The sequence below is a fragment of the Thunnus albacares genome, chromosome 24 (assembly GCF_914725855.1).
Source record: "Thunnus albacares chromosome 24, fThuAlb1.1, whole genome shotgun sequence".
Taxonomy (NCBI): Eukaryota; Metazoa; Chordata; class Actinopteri; order Scombriformes; family Scombridae; genus Thunnus; species Thunnus albacares.
In genome coordinates this window covers 12972537-12998853 of record NC_058129.1, presented here as the reverse complement: position 1 = coordinate 12998853, position 26317 = coordinate 12972537, and the positions used below count along the sequence as shown (strand labels likewise).

The window sequence follows — 26317 nt, the reverse complement described above, 5'->3', positions numbered from 1 at the left end:
TCTAGTTTGTCTCTCGAACTAGAAATCAAAAACTATGGTGAAGGTATTTACAGAGGCTGTTAACTCTTTTTTGCTCCAAATGTGACAGCTGCTGTGTGAGTGTTGCCCTGTTTGTGCCTGTGTTGGCTCACCTGTAGCCGCAGGACTGGCCTCTGTATCACGCATGAGGCGCAACATCCTCCTATCAGGATAATTGTAGCCGTTCTGGCTGGTAGGCCTCTCCTCAGGATATTAGTAATGTGTTACAGCGGTTAGAGGTGTCGTAACAAACAACCTTGGTTCTGCTTTTAAAACAGAGCAGGACACACTGTCCCAATCAGTCATTAACAAATGCACGGATCTTGGCATGAATAATTTGGAGTCCCTAGTAGCCCTCCTCAGGATGTGCAGAGAGGAGGGGGGGGGTGTTGCTGAATCAATAGCCATAAGGAGTCTGGCTCCCATTTGCTTTCAAGATCTACAGCCAAAGGACCCAGTCATCAAAAGTTAATGAGCTATTTAGATCATGCTGTTTCTTCTACTCTCTACTGAGAAAACACTGCTGGACTAGAGCTAAAAGAGCCCCAGCGCGTGTGTTTATGTGTGTTTTTTTATGTGCTCTATGTGTCTCCTATAGATCTACAGAGAGAGATTGGCAGCTGAGAAAGAACAAAGCTGTTATCATGCATGTGCAGTTGTTCTCGCATTGTTCAGAGAGAACACTCGACATGGGTCGCAACTCTTTTTCTGGCCAGTAATGTGAAACACAAAGCCTCTTCCACTCGTGTTCCCTGTGTGACGCTATGGTTGGGCTACTCGGGCTTTGCAGCAGCCACGTCGTTTTGGCTCCGGTCCTCGTCATTGTACAGCGAAAACCATGTATCTCCAAACATCAGTTTTTCAGATTTTTCTTAAGGAATCAAAAAAGTTAAGAGTGTAAAAGGTGGGACGATTTCTCTAAGTGATGGAAATGGAAATTGCTGTAAAATACTATAAAAATCTCCTTCTTATCAAGTTGTTTTTGTTGCAAATCATCTTTTTTTAGAGGTATTTTGAACAAGTATTATAAATAAAGTTGCATTTTTCTTGATTCTAGTGCAGTGACGTACCTTATTCTCATTCTTTCTTGTTGTTCTTACAAAGCCGGTCATTTCTTGCACTAACTCATGATTTAAATCCAGGTAGTAATGATATAATTTTAATGAGACTGATGATTGCTGGCCCGACCCCTGCTTTGTTATTACCTTCATAATGATGATCATTCCAGAGACATTCTCCTCCCTCTGCTCCTTTATGTCTTCTCGCTCTTCTTCTTCTTCCCTCATTTTCCATCTCCTTTTCTTTCCTCTTCCACCTGGATTCGCCTAACAATGCCTGAAGCAGAACCAGCCGACATATCACCCAGGACTCCTGCCAGGTTCCCTCGCTGGCTGTTTCCCCGGCCACTGGCCTTGTTAAAGGGACGGCACATAAATGTGGTAGAGGTAGATGTTATGGCTGAATTCCCTACAGGACAGTGGGATACTGGAAAAGGAATCCTTATTGCTAAGACTACAAAATCTCTGTATGTGCAGAGAGGAATAAAAAGACATGATCATTAAGAATTAACCTTATTCCCACTGTGGCCATTTTGAAGACTTGGGGAATGAAATGCGGAACGATACACGTATAAAATATATATATGTCTCAAAGCGGCCAGCAATTCCCATCCCAAATGTAATGCAAGTTGAATATGGCAACTGTAGGAATAACATACAACATATTGCAAACTTTTCTGGCAGTACTGCTAAAAAATTTTGCTTTCAAACAGTATTGAAAACCGAGATGAGCCGAGCAGAGCATTGATTTTTTTAGGATGTACCCAGTGGAGATTTTATCTGTTGTGTTCTCCGCAGATGCATGTTAACCTCCAACTCTCTTTGAAATACTCCTAAATCCCAGAGGACTCAAACCTCACCGGTGACGATTAATTGGTCAGCCTGTCCTGTCTCCGTCTCCGTCTGCCAGTCTGCCCGGGCCTTCTTCTCTATTTGTCTCCCTACATCTTGTACGTCTGTCAGCTTTGATGCCTTCCTTTCTCCAGTGTTTTTTCCCACAAAAACCAAATCCTGCAGCTTGAGAATCAGGTGCCGGGGGTTCACAGAGTAGAAGAGCTGGGGGATGAACTTTGGCTTACTGCTGGGCCTGGCAAACCTTCAACGTAAAACCTCAAAGAACTGGCCTACTGATCAGCAATCACTGGATGAAGGACATTACAGCATCTTTACTGTCAGATCAACACTGCAAATTTTCAAACAATTTTCTGTGTTACTCATTTAGTCCCCCAAATATAAGACGACCATAATTATACACTTCTACTTTTACAACACCAGTTTTTGGACTATTTAAAAAATATTTTTCCAGGCAGTCATCTGTCATGAAAGTCACGTTAAATCATGTTAAATAATGATGTGGTCTAAAAAAAAAATGCAATCACAAATCTTTCTCTATTCTTCCAAGAGCTTTGCAGGAGAGTGTGACATGACTGAGAAACAGAACGAAGAAGGAACTGCTACTAGAGTCATAATTCAAATTGAATCCACTGCTTGAATGTTATTGATTCTCTTCGAGATGGAAAAGCAGAATTAGAATGAACGGTACCCTATAGTTTGTCATTAATCCAGATTATAAGTGTGATTAAGGGTGTTTTCAGACCTGCGCTGTTCAGTCTGGTTGAATCAGACTCTGATTCTGATCTAAACACAGGAATCATACTCGGGGGTGCCAGTCATAAACAACGTGATCAAACCTCAATCCGACTCAACTAGAAGACATACTCTGTAAGGTTGAGCTAAATGGCCAGATGTGTTCTGCATACTGCGATGCAAATGAGCAAAATCAGCAGCTGCAAGCAGATACCTGGAGAATGAATCAAGGTCCAACCTGGACTACATGTTTGGTACTGGCAGACAGGACCTTCTTCCTGGGTTCACGTTCTTGTTCATGCCCCAGATACATCTGACCAATGAGCAGAGTGAACATTCTCTTATGGCCTGTAGTGATGCATTTTGGGTTACTTGGATGTTTCTCTGTGTGAAAAAAAAAACAAAGCAAGGGGAAAACACACCGAGTTAACAACTCGGACCAGAGGAAATAAACTATAGGTTTAAAAATGCCCTGACATTTACTGACAGATTCTATTTCGCTATGATTATAAATTTAAAAGATGCTAAATGTGTCTTGTTTCAAAAGAGTCTTTATCCCAAAACAGGTGATACAAAGGCAGGTTCTTCTTATAATAAGGTTGGCAGCAAAACATGTAACATGGACCAGCTTAATTGGACTTACTAGACACTTTCTGGGTCTGTTACTTTCTGTAACAGAACTGATATCCTGTGTAGTCAATAAACGGTTAAGTTGAAAGGCTCTGCATACCTGCCCAGGTCTTCTCAGTTTGTCTGATTAGACTCAAGTTGTGTAGAGGAACTACACGAGGCCACCGATCTCTCTCTGTGCATGAATAATATGCCATTTTCTTGGAAGACATTTCCACATGTCACTGGAGGAAAAGTACAGTGTAACTAATACAATTACTGCTGGCTGGATTCCATGCAGCTGCCTCTGTTTCAGGGTCCTGGCATTGTGCAGGCTGGCTCACTGTCACACTGTCATGGTTTACTGGGGCACTTGAGAAGAAAGCAGCCATCGTTAATGATATTAGTGACACCTGCACCTTTGCTACTATGATAAGTCAAAATGTCTGCTGTGAAAAAAGGCTTATGAAAGGCTGATGCTCTTCATCTACTAGTAACTTACTTAATTCAAAACTATGATCTTTGTGTGAGTGTTTATTTTGTAGTGATTAACTGTAATTTTCTTTAAATATGACCATAAGTTGAAAGGATGTGGTTTATTTTATTCAAAGAGTATCTTTAAAGGAGTCTTTACTCAAAAGCAGGTGTTCCAGTCCCATTATCTTGTATTTGCATGTATACATGACAAATTTTTGGCCTGACAAAGACTTGCAGACACTAGCTAGCCTAGCCACATTAAGGCTTCAACCACATTTAAATACAAGTTTTAATGTTATCTTCAACAAATCGCTCTCTCAAAACTTTATGACTTCTTTACCCTCTGTGTGGCTCTTAGGTCCAAGCCCATTCATCCCAGCTGAAGACATAAATCTTCATAAAACACATATATTCTCTTAAATTCGGGCCGATACAGTAATTAGTTGAACTTACTATCCATTTCGGACTACTGAAGGGGGAGAAAAATCCTTTCCGGGATGGAGCTGAGCCCACTAGGGATGCTCATCGGTCACTGATGAGCGCTCTCCGCAGGACTGGAGCAACAGCCACTGAATTATTGAACACAGCGGCGTCCCTAAGGTGAGGCGCTGCATGGAAGTCTTCAGTCTCCGGCCCTGACAAAGAGAGAAGAAGGCTTGATGAAACATGGTGGGATGCTTACAAGCTATCCGTCACGGTTCCTCCCCGGTCACACAGAGGCGGGATTGGATTTCCGGCCGGGGGGATTTGTCGTGTCAAGCAAGGGGAGCGGGAATTGAGCAATACTTCAGCAAGATGGCGTGATAAGAGTTGCGGTGATTGATTCCAGAGTTTTGTAAATCTTCATGAATTAATTCTTTATTTCAAGAACATCTAAAACATGTCAATTTTCCACTCATAGCTATGACATGTGTATGTGGTATACTAGCATTTATACACAGCACGAGTATATTTATGTTTGCGCCTGTGTGTCAGAGTCTATATTATTACATGCATACATGCGAGTAAGTTATGCGTCTGAGCCCGTGAGGCTTATGCCTGACCCAGCGCACCAGAAGAAATACCATCAGAGCTCTCCCACTGAGCACCTGTTTTATTACATTACATACCCCCGATCCTCAAGCTGCATATGAAACCCGATAACAAGCCTCAGCCTTTGATTTACCTGCCAAAGAGACCAGCTCTGGGCTCATGTTGTCGGTAAGAACTGGCTCCACTGAAATCAATTGGTAAATCTGCGTCTAATAGTGCTGGTGAGCTTGCAATATTACATCAGATAGATGTTGCGGAGGGTGAATTCTTATCGTTCTTATTGTGTCAAGAAACATGCAGAAAGATTTAAATTTGACAGCATAGATTTAAGCCGTATATTCATGTATTTATGGCAGTCATATAATGCTCATACAGAAGATATAGCAGATCAGTTTAAGCTCTTTTAAATCCAGATTGTACACTTCCAGTTACCTCGGAGTTGTTTCCTGCTGCAAGAAGACACTGATTACTGCAGTTTATAGCAAACAAGCCACTCTTGTGACGATAACAGCTCAGAAAATGTCTCCAGTAATGGAAAGTGAAGGCAAAAATGAGGGGAAAGCACAAATGAGCTGCTGATTACACACCTGAGAACCTCTTAGTGATTCGATTTAAAGAACAGAACGTGGTTAAGCAACAAAGTGCTTATATAGCATCTTAAAAATCAAATTTCCACATGAATTATTAAATGGATATTATTTTTGTCAGATTTTAACAAGAGATACTGGAAACTTAAACCTTAAATATCCTCACTAATCTTGTAGATTTATAAGAAAGGACTCGAGATACTATATCTTATGACTTAAAAATAATAATAGTAAGTCCAATTTTGTAATCTTTTGATCAGAATAGATTTTAAAGTAAACTCTAAATTTAAATTATAAACATTGTATGCACCTTGTATGCAACATTTGCCATCTCTTCTTGGACTGAAACTCCTTACGTTGCATGAAAATATCAGAAATTCTTCCCCTTAAACATATGTGCACACGCAGGTACCTCACCTATGCATACATATGTGCAACCGTGCGTAGTACAACACACAAAAATGAACACACTCACACATGCTAACACCTTTCCCAGCTCCCTCAACTCTCTCTCTGTGTCCCATGTGAGCAGTTGCATCAGCAGCAGGGCCTCTGACTGTTGTCATGGTGTGTAACATCCCTGTAACCCCAACGGGTTTAACCAGCCCCTCTGCCTGCGATGCAAAGCACCCCGCACCCCCAGCCAGCTGCTTTCCACAGGTGCTGTCAACAGATAGCGGATACAGGAGGCTGCAGAGAAACAAACACAGACAGGCCTCCTCTTACCTGACGGAGTATTGCTTAGACATCCGTGCGATTTGGTGCACATTCTCAGCAACACCTACATACTCACTTTTACAGGCTTTGCAGTCGGCTGCGTGACACGTCGCCTAGCAACCGCACCTGGCGTCATCATTGTGACCCCATAGGGGAATTGGCTGTGCACAAACACCGGCTAAATAGCTACGGCTGTAAAAAAAGGGAGACATAACGGTTTGTATTTTTAGATCAAAAGAGGAATTTCATGTGTAACAGTTTGGTAAAAAAGATTGACTTGAAATTACAGTCAACTCAAGGCCTGCCGAGCAGTGTTTTCCTGAATGAGATGGTTTTCTGCACCCTGAGAGGATGTGTTTTATTTCTGTGGAAGAAACGCTAAAAGCATGAAATGCATGGTAAAGATTGCAGAGTGTGCCAAAGAATGAAAGTACGAGGCAGGAAAAATGGATGTAGATAGAGACGGACTCGGAGCAATTGAGTAGGAATCAGTTAATGGTCAAAATGGGGCCCGGCTGCTTCCTGAATTGTTAATAAACTCTCTCAGAGACCCTGATGAGCGTGATTGATTGGTACTGGCCTGTAACAATGTGAGCCTCTTCAGCGCACTCAAACTCATTTACCTTTCGCCGGCTCAGCCTTTCACAATCCCTCTTTGTGAGACTGCGGCTTTATCTGTGCCGATCCTCAATAAATAAGCCTTTATGTATAGTCTTTGAATATTAGAGTGCAGCTATGGAGCGCTAACACAACATTCATCACCGTATCTCGTGAAGATGAGTCACTCAGCTCCGGCGAAAATGGTCAGTCATGGTATGAGTGTGTGTGTGGGTGTGTGTACCTGGGATTGCTATCAGCTTCTGTTTGTGTGGAAGATAACCATCGCTGTGTGTGTTAGTGTGTGTGTGTGTGTGTGTGTGTGTGTGTGTGTGTGTGTGTGTGTGTGTGTGTGTGAGATAAATGGATATGCTTGTCCACCGTGTCTACTTTATTGCATGCGATTTTGTGAGATAGCTATCAGTTTGTGTTTGCACTCCTGTTCGGTAGATAACTATCACTGCATGTGTGTGTGTATATATATATATATATATATATATATATATATGTGTGTGTGTGTGTGTGTTTTCCTGTGTTACACTCTGAACTCAACTTTATTTATATAGCACTTTAAACACAACACATCCAAAGGAAAGAGAAGAAAAAGAGGAAAATCAGAGTGATGGATTAGGGTTAAGGGTTAGGATTAGGGTTAATGAATAAAAAAATGATAATAATAATAATAATAATAAAGGCACATGGTCACACAGAGCCTATGGTGGCAACACAGACCTACAGAGACTTCAGGAGAAAAACCTGAGCTGGTTAGGCAGAGTTAAAAGCTAAAGAGTAGAAGTGTGTTGAAGATGACTCAGTAGTGGGGGAGAATCGGATGGTGGGAAGAAGAGAATTCCAGTTTTGCGGCAGCGATAGAGAAGGCCCTGTCCTCATAACACTTTGTCCTGGATCTCGGGACAGACAGACAGGTAAACATCGTCTCTGGCCCTCCTTCCTCTCTGTTCAGATATGTTTCTCATCTTGTTGACTCCACCTAAGCCTCCAGATTGTACTTTGACAAGCTCCGATCATCTCTCTCCGTTCTTGGCATCCGGCACCAGACATGCCGCCGCCGCCGCCGCTGCTGCTGCCGCCACCGCCGCCGCCAAGATCTTATTAAACAGAAGGCGAGACGGAGAGGAGGAAGTGGTGCAGAATGAAAATGGGAAGCTGAACAGACTTCCACATCAGCACTGAAGGGAGGGAGACGGTGTGGGTAGAATGGATTTTTGTAAAAACACACACAAAAAAAACGATGCCCTTTTTTTTTTTTTTCGCGGAGAGGTCAGTTTTCGCTGAGGGTTGCACAAAGGCAAAGAAAGAGAGAAAAACAGAGAAAAAAGGGGGCATGTTGGACAGTAAAGTGCAGGCTAATGTGTTGTCGAAGCGACACGCCTCACACACAGAGGAGATAAGATAAGCCCCGGCAGCATCGCGAATGCGGTTGCCAGGGAGCTTTCGCGAAATAATCTATGCATGCCGGAGATGTGAGCGGAAGAGCCAAACATTATTCAAACATAGGTGAGGAAATGAAAACGGTCAGTAAGAAAAGAAGAAGTCTGTCTTTTTGTAATATATTCTTGATTTATTCCACATGAAAGTGACTCAGGAAAGGCAGCCTCTTATCAAAAGTGAAGACTTTTTTTTTATTCTTGCTTAATGCCTACTAGCATCTTTTCCCCTCTCCTCTTCTACTTGCCTGACACATCTCTCATTTCGTCTCCCCCTGCCTCTCATGTGTACTAAAGCCGAGGCCAATCTGTCCCCTCACCATCCATCCACTTCATCCCCCATCTTCACTCTTTCTTCTCTCTTCAGCTCCTATCACTCCTCCATCTCATCTTCCTCCCTCTGCCCCCTCCCCCGCCTCTTTCACTCTCACCTTGCTATCTCATTTCTTTTTTTTTTTCTTCTCTTTTCTCCCCACTCTCTCTCTCTCTCTCTCTCTCTCTGTTTCTCCCTCTTTGAAACGCCTGTTGCTGATCCATCAGGCTGCTACTGGAGTATGTTCCCACTCGTTTCTCACAGTGAGTAAAGTCTCTCTCGGAGGAGGAGGAGGAGGCGGCGGTGGTGGTGCTGGGAGGTAGCATCTACTCCAGGAGGGTACCAGCCAGTTATCAATTACTCCCCATTTCCTCATCTGTTCTCCGTCTGCCGAAAGAAGTAATTACGTCTCTCCCCGTTTCTCCCCCTCGTCGGCATCAGAAATGACGCGATAACCAGAAACCCAAATTACTCCTGCTGATGAGACAATCATTGAGCGAGAGAGAGCAAGCCGGACATTTTTCAGCCCCACTGTGCTGCACCCATCGGGGTAATGGCACCTCGATTCGGTTTGGGATGGCTCCCAAACATTTGCGGGGCGTTTCCAATTTCCTCCTTGCAAAACACTAGAAGATGAAAAGAGAGAGAAAGAATTAAATGAGCGTTTTTTTTTTCTTCTTTCTCTCTGTTTTTTTTTTTTTTTTTTTTTTTTCCCCCCTGCACCCAATAAGAGAGTGCAATCATGGGGTGGTTCCAGCTCCAATCAGCGTTTTGCAGCTGGAGAGGAGTGGTGATGGAAGAGGGACATTAGCACCGGATCCTCATCTGCCACACAAGACAGGGGGAAAGAAAGGATGGAAAAACAATTAAGAATGTTATTCTTTCATCCTTTATTTTTCTTTCTTACTTAACTTAATTTCTTTTCGGGGGAAAAAAGTAAATTGGTGGTAACCAGGTATCCACACAGGTGTACACAGGTGTATATATTTTGCCATGTATTGAGTCACATGAAAAAAAAACTGTCTTATGATGTATTTTTTGTCTATTATTGAATCGTAAATGTCTTTTTTCTTTAAAAAAAGTGAAAAATATACCAAGGCATTAAAATGACTGCTTTCACTACAAATCGTGTTGAATGTCAGCGTGGTTACGTTCTAACTAATTTAAACAGCACACAAACTCTAATCCTAAACTATGTTTCATAAATTATCCTTTTCCTTTCATTAGCAGTGCCTCCGCTGCCTCGCTTGAGTGACAAGCTGTATCGTTACTGTAAAGCGGTTGCATTTTACAAAATGAACCTTACTTTTCCCCCCCAGTTATATAGTGTAAAAAAAACACATTTCACACATTATCTCTGAAATGGTTTGATGCTATAATTACTGTCTCCATTTTGCGTTGGGCAATTACAGATTATTTAATTTTTGTCCTACGATTGAACAGAAGTTTGAATTTTTGATAAAAAGCGACAACCTTACCTTTAAACAAAGCAGATTACTGCACTTACGCCGCTAGAAAACTCTTCTTTTTCCATCAGAAACTGGATAAAATTATCTAAATATGCAAAAAAAAAATACATCTTTAAGGTCTCAATAATAGACAAAACTCACTTGACAAAATGAAGATTTTTGCAGCGTGTGTTTGTCTGCTCCTCTATAGGAGCCCTCTGTCGGGGCCAATCGAGACATTTCCAAATGCATCTCCCCCCTGCTTCCCTCCTCAGCTGTCAAACTGCAGTTTAAATGGAGCAGAAGAACCAGCAGGCCAGTGTTGTACTCTATATTGTATTTCAGTACCTGTCAAGTGTTTATTGATTGGCTGCGGTGGATTAGGACAGCTGCGTTGCTGCAAAGAATGCTTTAGCATGCAGTATGTGTATAGATATAAACATATATACATATATATATACACACACATATATATATGGGAGTTCATGTGTGCAATTGGAGCTATGCTGGAGGTCTCTGAACTGATGAGCCCTCTTAAATCACACCACCTAATCCAGCTCTCTTTCTTTATCTCTTTCTACATCTTCTTTTCTCTTTCCCATCACCCCCCTCACTAACTTCTCTTAGCCCTGCCGTCTTCAGTCCAGAATGATTTGGATCCTAATAGTCTTTTTACAGCCGCTGGCTAATGTTGCCATGGGGGAATGTAACGGGGCCATAACGAGACAATCCCATCCCATATGCAGAGGATATGAAGGGGAATTTGTCTGCTTCAACAGTGACAGGAGCAATCTGTACTGTGGGGCAGTTCCAATGAAGAGCCCATCGAAAAAAGAAAGAAAAAAACTCAGTGTATTCAGGATTATGGTGTAGGAGCCCATTGAAAGTCTAATGGACTAGTCACATCAAATAGACTTGGTAGGAGCATGCTCAGATGAATACATGTATGGCATAGCGCACACACACACACGCAGTTAGAGAGGCCATTACCACCAAGGGCTGGGCCATTACTCTCTGTCCAGTGTGCCAGTGTGTGTGTGTGTGTGTGTGTGTGTGTGTGTGAGGCCCAGCCATAATGTTTCCAGTCCCAGAGGGGTCTCGGTACAGTACAATACAGTGTGGCCCTCCCTAAATAATTACCACAGGCCTTTTTATATAAGAACAGGGAAGGCAATAAAGAGACCTGCGATATTGCATTGTGCATACTCCACTGATATGAGGAGCGTGAGGAAGACCGCGTGAGGTGGTAATTTCGCAGACCTGCAATGAAAACATTTTTATGATGTTAAAGTGAGTGTGGCTGCTGCATTATCACAAGTTGGCACTGCTCTTCTCACTTCTCCGACATGAAGTAAAGCAGGTGATTCAACGACACATAACCACAGGGTAAAGATACTCAAAAACAGCTGTTTAAAGCATCAAGAGGAGGTTGAAGTTGATGTCAGGGGGTTTGTAAAACTGAACATGGACCCATCATTTAAATCCCATGATGACATGTAAGCATCTTCAGTTGTTCAGATGCTTTCAAACCATTCTTAAATGGGGTTTAGTATTAGTGTTCCTGAATATTGCCCATGAATTATCCTCTTTTTCACGCGTTGCCTCTAACTTTAAGAGTGTTAAACCACCTGTTAAGGCAGGACAACTTCTACTTAGACTCTACTTAGTCAACTTTAATTTTCTTTATTGATTCAGCTGCTTTGTCGAATCGATCGATCATTCGGTCTAAATAAAATGTCCATCACAACTTCCCAGAGCTCAAAATGTCACATGTTTAGTCCAAACAATAAAGAACAGTGAGTCTACATTAACGTAAGACAATGAAAAGAAGCAGATGCTGACATTTTAGAGGCAGGGAACCAGCTAATTTGGGGCATTTTTCCCTGCAGAAATGACTCGTGCAATTCATCAATCATCAGAATCGACTAATTGCTTTAAGACTAACAGACATCTAATCAGCCAGAATAAGTGAAAACTTCTGTGTTGCTGTGTGGGGTCTTTAAATGTTCATATACAGTGAGGCTTTAAAGTAGAACAGAAAGTTTGGAACTGCAAACACATCTGGTGAAGTCATGTTTTTTTTGTTTTTTGGAGTAGCTCTCCTCTTTTACGTTTTGGATATCTGTAAAAATCCTGGTTCATAGGCCACCCAGTGAACCTGACTTTGGTGATTTGCAGCTCCAAAAAAGGTTCAGGTATCTAAGTTAAGACCGGGATTAATCTGGTTGAAAATTGAAAAGTATTGATTAAATATAACCATCATTTCAACAGTATTTTAGTGACCATATTTAAACTGAAATGCTGTGAAATAACAGTTTTATGTTACACATTTTTGACCAAGTTATCTAGAAATGTTTGACCTGTGATTAACCAATGTACTGTTTACTTACGCCTTAAAAAAAACTGACTCTTTTTCCAGTTTGAGTCCTTGGCCAACAATGATTTCCAATTTTTAAAGTCTCATTTTCTGGGGGGGAAAAAAAAGCTGTCCAGCTGTCAAGCAATTACAGATGAAGCAATAACAGATGTTTAAAATCTTTCACAATCGCACCTCATCAGCCAAAGTATATATATGGGTGGAAACATGGCAGTCATAAAGTCTTTTTAAAACTTTAACAGGTGACAGCCTTTCACAGGGGAAAGATAATATCATGTTACTGATGCGAATCACATATTTTGCGATCTGCTTCATTTCAACATATTGTCTGACTTTCCTTTCATCACACTATTTTTGCAGATAAAATAAAGTTTTTTCAGGCTCCTTTTTACAAAAGTATTGGATTTTTTTTTTGGGGAGCACATGTCTTAAAACATCACGTTGTGCCGTAGGTTTAAACACATTTATATGCCAAGTCCTCAGGCCGCTTTGGGAGGAGAGATACGTGCCTGCCGGCGTGGCGCATAGGCTGTCTGTTGCCTCCGATTCCTGCCCCCACCAGTCATAATCTGCGTAAGTCATCCTTGATTAACCCCTGCTGAATGACTCTAATTAGAGCCAATTAGCCCGGGCAGAATGAGACGCTCTCCATGCAGATGAATGCGATGGAGAGGTGGAAGGATGGATGGAGGGGATGGAGCGGGGTCGAAGTGGAGGTGTGGAGAGGCTGGGGATGATTGAGGGATAGAGGTGCTCGGGGCGTGGAGAGAACTGTGGTGGGAGGAAGGATGGTTGAGAGAGAAATAATGAGAGGATGAAAGAGAGAGAATCTAAAGAAGCCATGACGGTTCCATCCATCCATCCATCCAGTCAAGCAGTCATGAATAAACACTTGTAGGGGGGCAATAAATGATTTAACCATGATGAAATGTTTCTTTAAGTCTGCATGGAAACCACCACTGTTTACTACATTTCCTGAAGCACTTGCTCGTTTCTTTAAAAAAAACAACACAGTAATTGTATAATATATGTAAAAATCTGCTTAATAAATGGATGTCTGTTTCTGATCATTTAAATATTGGTTTTTATCAGTGAGATTTTAAAGAGGACGTATCATGCACATTTCCAGGTCTATAATTTATTTTCTGGGGCTCTACTGGAATATATTTGCATGATTTTAGCTCCTTATTTACCTTATTCTGGCTCTTTATGCAGCCCCTCAGTTCAGCCTCTGTCTGAAACAGGGTGGTTTAGCTCCTGTCTTTTTAAGACTCTCCTAACCAAGTGGTTCCAGAGGCTACGTAAACAAACAGTAGTAGTAGGATTTCACTTCTTTTTATCATTCTCTACTCGAAATAGAAACTCCTAAAATCAATCTGTACACATTCGAGCCCAAATTGGATCTGAAATATACGAGTGGACAATGTGAACAACCCGTGGAACAACCTTAGCAACAAAGGCAACAGAACGGACGGTCGTTTGTGGACATGCATGAACAATGTGACATCTACATGAGGAGTTCAGAGCAGGCTGAAGCCCTGGCTTTTGACTTGCAGAAAAGTTTTGGAGGTTTTGGAAGTTTGACCATGTTTAACACAGACATCTGACATCATAACAGTATAAATATGACAGAAAACCACAAAAAGCATTTAAAGAAAAGGTTGGGTCATTGAAGCTTGGTGAAAGCTTCCTTCTTTGTTACTGTTTTATTGACTTATAGACCAATAGATGGTAAAATATTGGCTTCATGCCGGGGTCAGGTTGAAATGTTGGCTTGCTGTCAAGCCCAGGGCAGGTTGGGTCCAGGCCATGGTTCAGGCTGAAAAACAAAACAAAGGGGGGTCATACTTTTACTGTTTTACTGTTTTAATACTATGAAATCACTTCCCCCCCTTACTGTCAGGTCAGCTGAGTCTGTACCACATTTTACAAAACTTTTAAAATACCCACTTGTATAGACTGGCATTTTTATAAGTGTGTTGCTCTGCAATTCCTCTTGGTTTTATTTGTCTTTTAATCTTGTGTTGTTTATTTATATTGCTTTTATTGTTGAGTGTCTGTTTCCATTTTATAAATTCTATTTTTACTATGTTTTCATGCTGTGCACTATTATGCATCTGTATTATCAACTGTGAAGCACGATGGAACTGCTGTTTTGAAAAGTGCTATATAAATAAAATGTACTGACTTACTCCCCTCGAGTACTTTCATTTCTGGTTTAATGATTTTGTATTTGTTCACTGTTTTCTTAACAAGTATATCTTCACTATCTTCTGTCCACTAGCTGGCAATCAAAGATGCTGTTGAGATGCATTGTGGGAAGTGTAGGATCCAGTGTGTTTGGAGACTGACTCATACTAGGAACTAAAAACCTGCTCTTTTCTACTATCTCTCTTGTAAGTCCTTCAACTTACTCAAACACTAGATCATTTGAGCGCTCCCACATGGATGACATGCTCTTCGATGGGAAGAGAAAATGTATCATATTTTTAAAAAACAAAACCTTTTAAAACCCATTAGAGTATTTTTTTCTTGACAATTTGACCCTCTGACCATAAATTACTGTTTATACACCTGCAGTTAAATCTGCCCTTGCTGACTGAGCATGGAGAAAAGAAATAAGGCGTTTAGTTTTTAATTTATACAGTAAATTGTCAGGCTGATCTCACAGCATTTAGAAAGAAAAGCCAAAATCAACTGAATCAGATAAGTACTGTGGGAAAAATAAAAAAAATCCAAACCAAAACAAACCTTCCCTTATATGTCAAACATATTTGTCCATCCCATGAGTACTTTTTTCTAGTTTTTATTGTTTTTTTTTCCTCCTCACGCTTTCCTCTCCATGTGTATCCATCCAGTCCGCCAGCCAGCCCGGGAGCTCAGAGGCCTATACCTACAAGATACCAGTGCCAGTCTCCCCCGGCCCTCCCCTGCTATCAACCAGCAGCAGGGGTGGAGAGGCCAGACTGAAGAGCCCACTCAGCCTGCCCAGTGATTGCCTCAGTCTATCATCAGCCAGAAGATTTCTATTATTGCAGATGGATGATTGGTCTGGCTAGCTGCCGGCTTGGCAAAGCAAGCTCATTTTAGAGCAGTTTGAAGTGCGAGCCCCACTGTACTGAGGCAAAAGGAGGGGGAGAACGAATCGAAAAGGGGGGATTTGGTGATTTGGTGTTGAAATAATGGAGCAGAAATGGCTATAATGACAAGGCATGCTGACGCTGGGAGCATTATGCACAGAGGACGAGGTTGTTAATGTGGACTGCCTCTATTTCCGACAGCAATTTAGACGCTAATGGGGAGCGCTTTTCTGCTAAATAAATAGACGCCCCGCTCTTAGAACAAGGGGTTTGTTTACTGTTTGTATGGCGATGCTGGATCAACCCAAAACCCCATGACGAATTCATTGCCTCTGTGGAAGCGTCATGCTTTCCTCATCGGCATCATTCAGTGAGACATCAGAACGTTTTGGACGTACCATGAAAGGCGCTTTAATGAAATGAGTGTGTGCAGTTAGAGGAACGGGCCTTGATCTAATGATGAGGTCCTCTAAAAACACATTGACGAGAGAGGAACTTTGCTTTTTTTTCCTGCAGAGTTGGGAACGCCTAAATATACCATTCACCCCTCTGCGCTGCATCACACAAAAGACGCAGTATTCACCACTGCAAATGGCCTAAGGGTTATTATTTGAGGTCAAACTCACTATCATATGACTATCATATGGCTTCATCCACTCCCGTGTCCCTCATGTTGTTGTTCTGGAGCAAATCAAATTACCACAACACATTTCAGCTATGAATATGACTATTTAAAGCACTTCCTGGTCCAACTTAGCAGCATTGGCTTTACTTTCCTGGCTGGACTAAGGTCAGTTTGCACTGTTGTTGAAGCACTGGACTCTGTAACCTGCAACTTGAGAATCAATAGTCTTAAGGGAATTTACAGTACTGTATCTGGCTACATGGCCTCTGCACTTGAGAGATTGGAGAAGTACAGAGGAAATGCAACCCTACGTGGTTTTTTATACAGTATTGATCTCTACATCCAGAGCTTTAAAATTGTGTATTACAAATCTGGGGTAAATGTATGATGCCCTTTTTGTAAGTATTGAATCAAAGGAGTTTTATAAAAGTTTTCTGATGTAAAAAGCCTCCTGTAAAGCCAAAGAGCTTTGGTTACAAGCATAAAATCAAACATATGGATGGCTTACAACAGCCCTGTCATTATAAAAGAGACGTTTCCCCCTTTTTTTTAATTGGTGGATCTTATTTTGGAGCAAAACTCTGGACATGTATGATCATCTTTCAGCCAACCCTTACTTTACTGTTTGCTTTTTTTCCAGCCCACTCTCTGACTCTCTTTCGTCTCATCTGTTTACGTAGCTAAGGCGCTTTGAACCTCAGCGCATCGTTGGCTCTGTGGCTGCTGCTGTCACCTGCTAATGTCACTGGTAATGATGTGAGGCTGGCTTCCTTGGAACGGCGTCACAGAGCCAGGACTCAATCATTTCATTTAAGCAAAACAAAGTGCGACAGTGACAACTGTGAACCAGCCAAGAGAGAGAAGCGGCAGCGCTTTCGTCTGCAAATCATTCTGCTAACACCTTTGAAGTGGTGACATGCCTCTGGAAAATGTAGCGAGAAGCTCCCGGTTTGCAGGATGAAAGGGGAGTCAGCTTCTTGTCAACTTTTGACCTCTATGTGGGAGAGATCAGTTGAGGTTTTGGGCCAGCTGCTGCTCCAGACGCTGCTGCCGTGTTTGATAAACGACAGTGAGAGTTTTCTTGTACTTTATTGAATTGAGCTGCGAAGAGAAGGGAAAAGTAAACTGAGTTAAAATTAACTGAACTAAACCTAAACAGAAATTAATCAGGACAAAATTCCATTTAATTGGGAATGAATTATTCCTTTCTACCAGGTCGCTGGGGTTGGTCTTGCTCAAGGAAACTTCAGCAGGGTGGATTTAGGGCACATGGACTGAGCCCTTCTGTTTGAAGGACAGTTGACCCTGTTTCTCCTCAAAATTAACAAATTGGATGGTTTGACCTTACTCTCTACACACGATCATCTGTCCCAATAATCAAGTATTCAATATTCAAATGTATTCCAAAAAAAAACCACTTGACCCCGGCTTAAGCTGAAATGACCTCTCCCTCCAACACCTTACAGCTGTCAGCACTGGTCAGTCTGGACTACAGTTCATCTGAAGTGGGCTTTATTGAAGTGCTGGGGTCAAGAGATGAAGCACTAAGCTGCCCCTTTAGAAAATCCCCATTTTTGTGAATAATGCCAAAAATGGCTTCTGGTCAAGAGGTTGACCACTACTGCCCTGGAGACAATTCATATTGTGAAACTAAATCTCTCTGCCTGCCCTATTAAAGGATTTTAACTTGACAGTTTGGATTTAAACTCCTGAAATTTGTTGAAAAATTTAAATCTATATAGTCGTTGGCACAATCGGTTGTGTTCTGGCACACAAGAAGCCAGTTCTGGCCTTTGTATGGCTGCAAAATTTTGATCTTTTAAGGTTTTTTTTAGTTGGATTTTGGCTAACAGTCAACTCCAGTTTGCAGACAATGGGCCAGCTTTGTGCCAATGTCGGGACCAGGACTCAGACTAGCATGCTTGGGCCAAATCTGGGACATTATACATCAGTGGTTTCAAATAATTGTTTGCACATCCACAAAATCTCAGTGGGGTAAGTTCTGGATTTAAGCTTTTACTAGCAACGTTTTAATACAACACAGGTGTTCCTCTGGCAAAGAAATGAAGACCTGATATTAGATTTATGCCTCTTAGCCAAAATATTTTGGCTACCTTGGAAATTATAAATATGCATAATATCTTGGCACAAGCTACTGTATTTTGGCATATGCAGTAGCTTTACTACCACAAGGAAATAGATCTATAACTACATCTTACAAGAAAGAAAACACAATGTAATGCAGTACCTTTAAAAAGTAGTGGGATGTGTCCACCATGTAAGTCAACAACACCCACCGTTAAATTATCACTCCTGACGGTCTAAGACTAACATTTAGCATTTGCATAGATTCCCTGTGAGGATTGTTTTCCAACACACCTCCCTCTCTCATTGAATTCAGCTTCAAACCTGCGAATCCAGTGCGCGCTAAGCCCTTACACTGATCGTTGATGCGGTGGGCGTGCTGTCAATATTGGCCCATTCACTGTGAGTGAGCAAATCTCCCCTTGACATGGCCAGCCATGCGAGTAATAGCTAGGATTAAGATAGGAAGGTACACACATGAATATACAAAACACAGTATGGCGCGGGTGGATCTGAGGCGGCAGCCGGGGGAAATTACTGAGGCCTCAGATGTGCGGCATGCATAGAAACAAGATTGACTGGGAGCTCGGACATGAAAAGACTCATTCACTGTCGGTGACCCTGATGACGAATGACGGTTTTACATTTGAAGCCGCTGTGAATCTATCAAGGTAATTTGAGCCGTTGTACAATCTCATATGAACAAAGTACGCAAGGATAGAAAATCATCCAGCTCGATTATGCGCGTCTCCGCCAGAGCGAGAGTCTGCGTGCGCACCTGTAGGTGCTGAATTCAGATAATGTAAATGTCTTCTTTTGCTGCAAACAAGGTCAGCCACCTCGCTACAGCTGCCGTTGCCATAGCTCCCTATAGAAGAGGTTTGGTATTCCTGACCTCACTGCTCCTGTTTTATGCCAAGTCACCTCCTGAAAAAACACATCCTTTTCACGATGTTGTTGCAGTGTCAGCGGCTTGTTTCGTGCAGAATTACTATGTAGATCTCTCCTGCTGTTACCAGGTGCGTATCAGTCATGCAATGCTTGATTTTTGCTTATTTTTAATTAGTTCTTTTGTTACATTTTGCTGCTTGAACTCTCAAAAAACGCTTAACGGGGCAATGCTGCATTTTTTTTCTTCTTTTCTCTGTTTTGTGAATAGACAAGGTGTTGCATTCCAGTTGTATCGTTTCCCAATAACAAATTAAAAGCATCCTTACATAATGAATTCATGTCATCTGGTCAATAAAGGCATTTATTCACAGGTGGAATTCACGCTTAAGAGATGAAAGCTGATCCAGCAAAAACAGATATCAGAATCCAAAACAGATGCGCATTAGCTATAAGAGAGACGCTCCAGTCGCACATGCTGGTGGACACTGGCTTAAACAATAGTGGTCCTTTTCATTGAGTGCTGTATTGGAAGTAATTTTGCATATAGTTCTGTTTTTATTTTCTTAGACAGCTTTGATTTGTTTCTTATTTTATTCCGGTGTCTCCCTTACCTGAAATGTAAGTTTACCTGGCAATAAAAGATTCAGCAACTGGATAACCTTCTTCTTTTCTTCTTCTTCTCTTCTTATTTTACTCCCTGTTCTCCTTGATCAAGTTTGGGTTGTAACACAAACCCTTTTCACACATGCGGGCAGGTATAGGTAAGAATGTACACACATGCAAACATAGATGAACACATGAAAAAACATTTTTAAAAAAACACCCACATGCACACACACTGAGCTTGACGCGTCCCTTTTGAATAGCTTTTCTATGAATGAAAACAAGCTTAAAAAAAAAAAAAAACATAGTGTCTCCATTTTCCTCATCCGACCTTATCATTTTCTGTGTCACGGACTAAATACGTGAGTGAATTTGCTGACTAATTGGACGCCTGACACTGGGCATTGTCCTTTGTCCATAATGTGACAGGCTTTTACAAAATGTTCCTTTCAGTGGCCTTCAGAAGAGGCCGAGGCCAGACGGAGGGAGGGAGACAAAACGAAATGGAACAGCGAATCATAACCCCCATTTTCAGCCGGCGCTGATGTGACGTTACCTAACAGGCAAGGCGGGGTGATGGAGGGTGAGGAAGAGAGCGACTCCGGGAAAATTGACAGGGATTAGGCCCTATTTGTTTCACTTTTTGACTACTCCTCCCTGCCTGCTTGCAGGAGTGTGTGTGTATGTGCAAATGGGTATTTCCGTCTCCCACTCATCGTCGCCTAATTGGCACTTAACAGCTGCCCCTCATGGCCTCCTCACTGGCTGTGTTTCCGCTCGCTTTTCCAGGCGTAGGAAGCAGCAGCTCCGCATCAAACATCACCCAGCTGAGAGGGAACTTTCTCTTGCACCCTTTACTCCCCTTCACTCCCTCTCCACCCCCCCACCCCCCCTTCTCCCTTGCAGCTATCTCACACGGGAAGGAGTTTGCACCCCAGACAGCCCCGAGCGCTCATTATCGCTTTTCTTAGTCGGCCTGTCGCTCTGAAATCCACCCCTCCTCCTTCTCCTTCTCCCCCAACCCCCCCCCCCCTTCTCGTCGCCCACCTCCATCTCCACCTTCTCCCTGCTCCCACGGCTCTTCCCCTACGGAAGAGCAAGCATGAAGAAGACGTCAGGATACCGAGGATGTTCTGCATCCAGGCTCCGAGCCAAAAGAGACTGTGCATACAGCAGACATATGGCTGCGTTTTCAAAATCTTATCTTTATTTAACCAGGCCCATCAATCACCAGCAAATTTCCTTTTTCTGTGCGGATGGTCGGGCAGAAGGCTCTTACGAGGACAGATGTTTGAAGGGAAATTTGTGCGGTTTTATTTTCTCTATAACATAAAGGTTATCATAATATTCCACTGAAGCAATTTCAACTGGATGAAAATGTGCCATGTTTGTGTAAATGTTATGTTCAAACACATCAGGGCATGTGGATGTCATACTACACCAAATGAGGGAAAATGAAGCAACGCACCAATACTCAAGGTCCCCCTGGTTGCAGGAGACTAATGGATGGAGGAGCGAGCTTGGAAGTGTGCTGCTGCAAAGATCGGGTGCTATTTTAAATGCAAATCGACTCCTTTAAAGAAATTTGGTAGCTCAGTTATGTTATATGAGTAGAATGATCTGGTCTTCTTCTAAAAACAAGTGAAATTGCTTCGGAAAACCAAAGGAAAGGATGTAAGACTCAGCATTAAACTACATGACGTTCCTTGGCAAAAGTATGAAAAATAGGAAAGGTCCAGTGAAGTGAATATTACAATAAAACGGCGTTATGAAGTTTTAACCCTGGCAATGTCAGCTAACCATATTAGCATTCCCACATGGGGGAAGGCTGTGAGTTGGAATAGAAATGGGCTGGTTCAGTGAGCAGGGGGAGTAGAGGTCCCATTCGTCTTGTCCTGTTTAAATACACTGGTTAACTCCTGCCAACAGGGAAGCCATTCAGCAAAAGGCCAAGGGCATCTGTCATGTGATCAGCACATTGATATTGTCCCCTTCTATCACCCTCTTTTCCCCTTCTTTTCCTCTCTTTTCCCCTATCATTCCCCTTCGTTTTGTTTATCTCCGTCTCTCACCGTCACTCTCCCACGTTTCCTCCTTTTTCCCTCTGCCTCTCTCCCACTAACTCTCCTCCTCTTTTTGATGAAAGGAGTGAATATGCAGGGAGCTGACATGATTAGCAGCCTCATATCCCCATGATGGATGGCGCCTGCTCCATTATTAATATAGTAAAAGCACCAACTGCCAGGTAAGAGCAATGTCAGCATCCACAATATAACGCTGTGTGCCCACGGATAATGGTGAGCACTTATTTTTTATCTATGATATGCATGGGCTTCAGGCCGATGAGGAGGAGGCGGTGGGCTGAGAACGGGCACTAAGACGAAGCTCTCTGTTTTGCTCATCCCTGGTGAAGGCAGTGGGGTGGTACACTGCAAAACAAACAATTTCAGCAACTTGAAGGGTGAAATGACCGCATTTATTCCAGTGCTGTTTCACCAATTTCAGGGGTGGTGCTTGAAAAAAAGTGTTATCTTGAAGACTGATCAAATAAAAAGGATGATTAATTTAAAGAGATTATGTTATAAAATATTAAAAGTGAATGAAAGTGAGCTCTAATATAATAAAGCTACATATAGTCTCTTAAAGTTCATAGTGACCTTAATCCTTTTTAGTGTAGCATAGGCATATTTTATAGTTGATATTTCATCTCATTCCCTTGATGAGATGGTGTATAATTTATAGTTTTGCTGTGACATGTTGTGACTTCTATCTGCAGGCTGTATTTGTAGTCTATTAGGCTGTATCTGATGATGTAGCAGAGACTACAGCTTTATGTGTGTTGAGAAATTATAGAATTTTAGCACTCAAGACCTTGATATCAGGCTAATTTTGATGTCTTTTCACTTTACAAGTAGAAATTCATATTTTATTTTACTCACTGTTTTACAGCAACTACCACAGCTTGAGGCTGAAGCCAAAGCTGAAGTACTTTATAGTGATGCTGGCTCCAGTTGACTCCCATTCAAAAAGCATTAACTTCTTAGAAACTTAGAAATAATAAGTCAATCGTTTTTTTCAACGAGTCATTGTGGTCTCAGTCGCTAAATTTGGGAAGTCAGGTTGCATCACGCACATAAGGAGGAACTTCACAGATGTTCTTCTCTCTAATCTCAAACGTGCACACATTACAAGATTTGAAAATAATGGCGCATCACACACTACAGGATATTATTAAGATTATCGTATCAGAGGGCGCAACGCACCACCTCACGTGATCTCATGGGGAAGAAGATGTAAACAAAATAGAGACTGACATGGTGCGACAACTTGATTTAGTAATGCTTTGCAGTGAGAAAAAAACAAAAGCAGAAATGAGTCTGGGTGAAAAAATGGTTCAGGAGACGCTGTCAACATGAGTTGTCTGTTCAGCGAGAACTGGAGGTGTTTTAACTGTCCAACAAACCTGTACAACAGCTTGTTGTTTCTTTGTGGTTGCCATTTCAAAAGTCCTCTCCTTCACTTCCGTCTCCTTCTAGACCTGACTATCTCATTGGCTATTGTGGTTCCGCTCAGAAAGTAGTGACATAATCATCCAGATTTTAAATCCTAAATATGAAACATGTTTGAATTATCAGGGCAGCCAAAGGTCAAAGACCACATTTCTCCTCAGATTGTCAGAAGGGGTGAAATGGGGATAAATTGCCCCAAAACTCCTATAGTTTGAGCCCGGCATAAGCTAGCGTTCCCTTCAGTCCGAGGTAGCACAGCATGAAAGACAACACCCCGCACTCCTTATTTGGTTCCAAACGGAAAAGATGGGGCCGCCATAAGCTGCAAGTCTTGGCTTCAAACAGGCTCCAATGCAAACCAATTGGTGACAACACCTCACTACATCCATCTTAATATACAGTCTATGGTAACATTTCTTTATCTGTATGGTGGACTGCGGCGAAACACGAGAAACGATACACTCCTATACTCTGCTAATGACAAACTGTCACAGTGTTGTCTAACTACATTGTTTCAGTGTTTCCATACATGTTACCCAGTCAGTTGATGATTTTTAGTGCTTACAACAACAGTGCTTGGGGTCTTGAGGAGTTTAAAGCCATTCAAAAATGTTAAATTTGACTGTTCTAGGCCAAGTTAGAATAAAGGGACTACCAGAATTATATTCCTCACATTGCGGCACAGGTTTTGAAACAGCATTTAGACATGAAATGCAGCTTTACATACTGTTTGGGATGTCAAATATCTGTGTTTGCCAGAGTTTCACCATAAAGCCAACATATTTACATATAACTCCAATGAACTTTAATGTGCTCTCTAGGTGGCAGTATACAAAACATGGCAACGCTAACCTCTTTTCAACTCTGGAATGAAACCTTAACATGTTTTAATGAATAAAATATGAACAAATCTTAACATAATTGAACTTACTTTGCTGTTTAGGTTCCTTTTTCAGTTCCACATTGAGCCCCAAAGTTGTCCTTTACTTCAACTTAAACTAACACACAGGACTGTAGATTCACATATTAAAATGTTAGAGGTGTGCAAATTGGTTCTTGACCCACAAACGTCTTCTCTGTGTCCTTATGCAGAGTTGTAGACGTGCATTTTGGCTTTAAGGTCAATTGACACACCAAAAACGGTCCGTGTTAATGGATAAATCCTGCAAGTTCGATATGGTGCTCACATGGTTCTTTGAAAGCTCAGCACATCAGCAAAATCAGCCACTGTTTATGATATTTACCGGTTTCAATTAGCAGAAAATGTAACCTTTTTTCTTCCTGTTGGCTCTTAGACTCGCCCGAAGAACCGCATGAACTATGCATAAAAATAACAGGATTTATCTGTTAAATATTTTACACTTCAGTCAGCCATGTGGAGCCAGGACACAGCCGTGCTAGACTGTTGTTCTCGTTCTGTTTTGTTATTTGACCTACTGTACCACTGCAAAGCACATGGCAACCACTGATGTTTGCATTCATGTCTCTGTCATGTGTTTTGTCATATTTCCCCATTCCCGCTGAACACACAAGCGAGTGAAATACAAACTGTGATACAGGATTATAGGGGAAGGAGAGCAGGGGTGGGGGGGTAGATGGAGAGTGGCAGAAACAGAGAAAGACAGATGAGGACAGGGGCAGACTTAAAGAGCAAGGGGCAGGTAAAAAAAGAAAAAGGAGAAAAAAAAAAGAGAGGCAGAAAGGAGAGCGGGAACAAGAAGCAGGGAAAGAGAAGCAGAGTGAGTTGTGTCAAATGGATAAATGTCAGCGGGAGCTTCATCGTCCGTCTGAGCTGAGCTCTCCCTCCCAAAATGCCATGTGTAAATCGCGTTGCCGGGGCCCTCGGCCAGCCTCCCCTCGCACTGTAATGAGATTACAGACCTCTACAACACTCTGTGTGTGTGTGTGAGACAGAGGGAGAATACTATTGAGCCTGCATGGAAGTGTACAATTTCGATGGCTTACACGGAGCGGGCGAATAAGCGGCATTACTCACCCCACCAAACAAGACATATCAAGGAAGATTTGGCTACTTATTTATCACTCCACAGACACACAGTGGACTTTTTTTTCACCCCTTTTTTACTTACAGCACATGTGCTGCATAAAGGAAGTCCATTTATCTGTTTATCAATGTGAGTCAGTATCATGTCCCTCCTGCTTGTCACATGTCAGGATGAACATTTGACACTATTTGACAGTTTATAATCTCAGAGAACAACTTGTGTACAAGTCCTTACTGTATCATAGAGCGACCATAAAGTCATTTTGTTTGTAACACAAACACAGTGGTTAATAATACAGGGGCTGCAATAGAATTATGGTGATATTGCAAGAGATTAAAATATCATTAAGTGTGATAAGTTTGCTATAAAGTCATTATTAAAGCATATTTTATGTCCCTGTAGAAGTTGAACAGAATTATATTTTCCCCTGCTAGTCTAATGCTTCATCCTGCATCTCATTATGATTAAATATTTACACTGTAGAACAATATAGCAGCCTATTAATACTGTTTACAGCTCCTGTTTGTGAGCACATGATGTTTACACCACGGCTTCTCCTCTCAGACTACCCTTTCAGACCTTCTTCCAAATCTAATATACCCATCCATAAATAGCTCACCTATCGAGCCCATATTTGGCTTGAGTGACGTGGCACCGGAGCCAATCCCGCCCGCTGAATCTGCCTAACCCCGCCTCTCCACGCTCCACCGCCGCTCTAACAACTCCTAAACCGCCCATTTGCCTTAAATGGACAAGCAGAGGGAGTTGATTGACAAATCAAACCACCCCCCTTCATTTATGGGAGCTCCTCCCCTCCTCTGGCTCCCTATCACTGTCTATTTTGGCAACACGGATACGCATGGAGCCTCCATCACCTCCAGTCTCTTTTACGCACCGAGTCCGATAATGCGCGCAGGTAAAGGGACCCTAATCGCTACATTTCCAGCCGCTATACTGAGCAATTAATCTCCTCTTATGGACTAATATGAAAGAAGTGGATGTAGAGGTCTGACACAGCCAAGAGAGGAGGCATATTTCTTGTGGATCATTTTTGTTTTCCATAACCGAGCGTCAGCATGGATGTCTTGGCGAACCACAGTATCTTTCAGGAACTTCAGCTCGTTCACGACACCGGCTACTTCTCTGCCATGCCTTCGCTGGAGGAAAACTGGCAGCAGGTACGTCTCAACTTTCCCATTAAAGCCGAGGCACATCCAGCTTCTTTTTTTTTTTTTTTTTACCACGCAGTC

The 26317-nt window shown here is 42.1% G+C and overlaps 1 protein-coding gene and 3 long non-coding RNA genes across 4 annotated transcripts in view; 1 reads left to right on the top strand and 3 right to left on the bottom strand.

The window, feature by feature from the left end:
- Positions 1–22516, bottom strand: LOC122975983. The gene is made up of 3 exons (XR_006400775.1): positions 22506–22516; positions 11487–11493; positions 1–524 (listed from the first exon to the last, which is right to left on the bottom strand). It is a non-coding gene; the product is annotated as an uncharacterized LOC122975983 (long non-coding RNA).
- LOC122975982 lies at positions 3197–6266 on the bottom strand. Its single transcript, XR_006400774.1, has 4 exons — positions 6162–6266; positions 5844–6058; positions 4203–4384; positions 3197–3644 (listed from the first exon to the last, which is right to left on the bottom strand). It is a non-coding gene; the product is annotated as an uncharacterized LOC122975982 (long non-coding RNA).
- LOC122975984 lies at positions 8590–10487 on the bottom strand. Its single transcript, XR_006400776.1, has 2 exons — positions 9922–10487; positions 8590–9069 (listed from the first exon to the last, which is right to left on the bottom strand). It is a non-coding gene; the product is annotated as an uncharacterized LOC122975984 (long non-coding RNA).
- A 3361-nt stretch (positions 22517–25877) lies between the features above and the next one.
- Positions 25878–26317, top strand: part of klf7a (Kruppel-like factor 7a) — a 37064-nt gene continuing 36624 nt past the window's right edge. Inside the window, exon 1 of the mRNA XM_044345151.1 lies at positions 25878–26245. Coding sequence (XP_044201086.1) covers positions 26144–26245 — 102 coding nt within the window. The 5' untranslated portion in view covers positions 25878–26143. The remainder of the gene's footprint in view (positions 26246–26317) is intronic.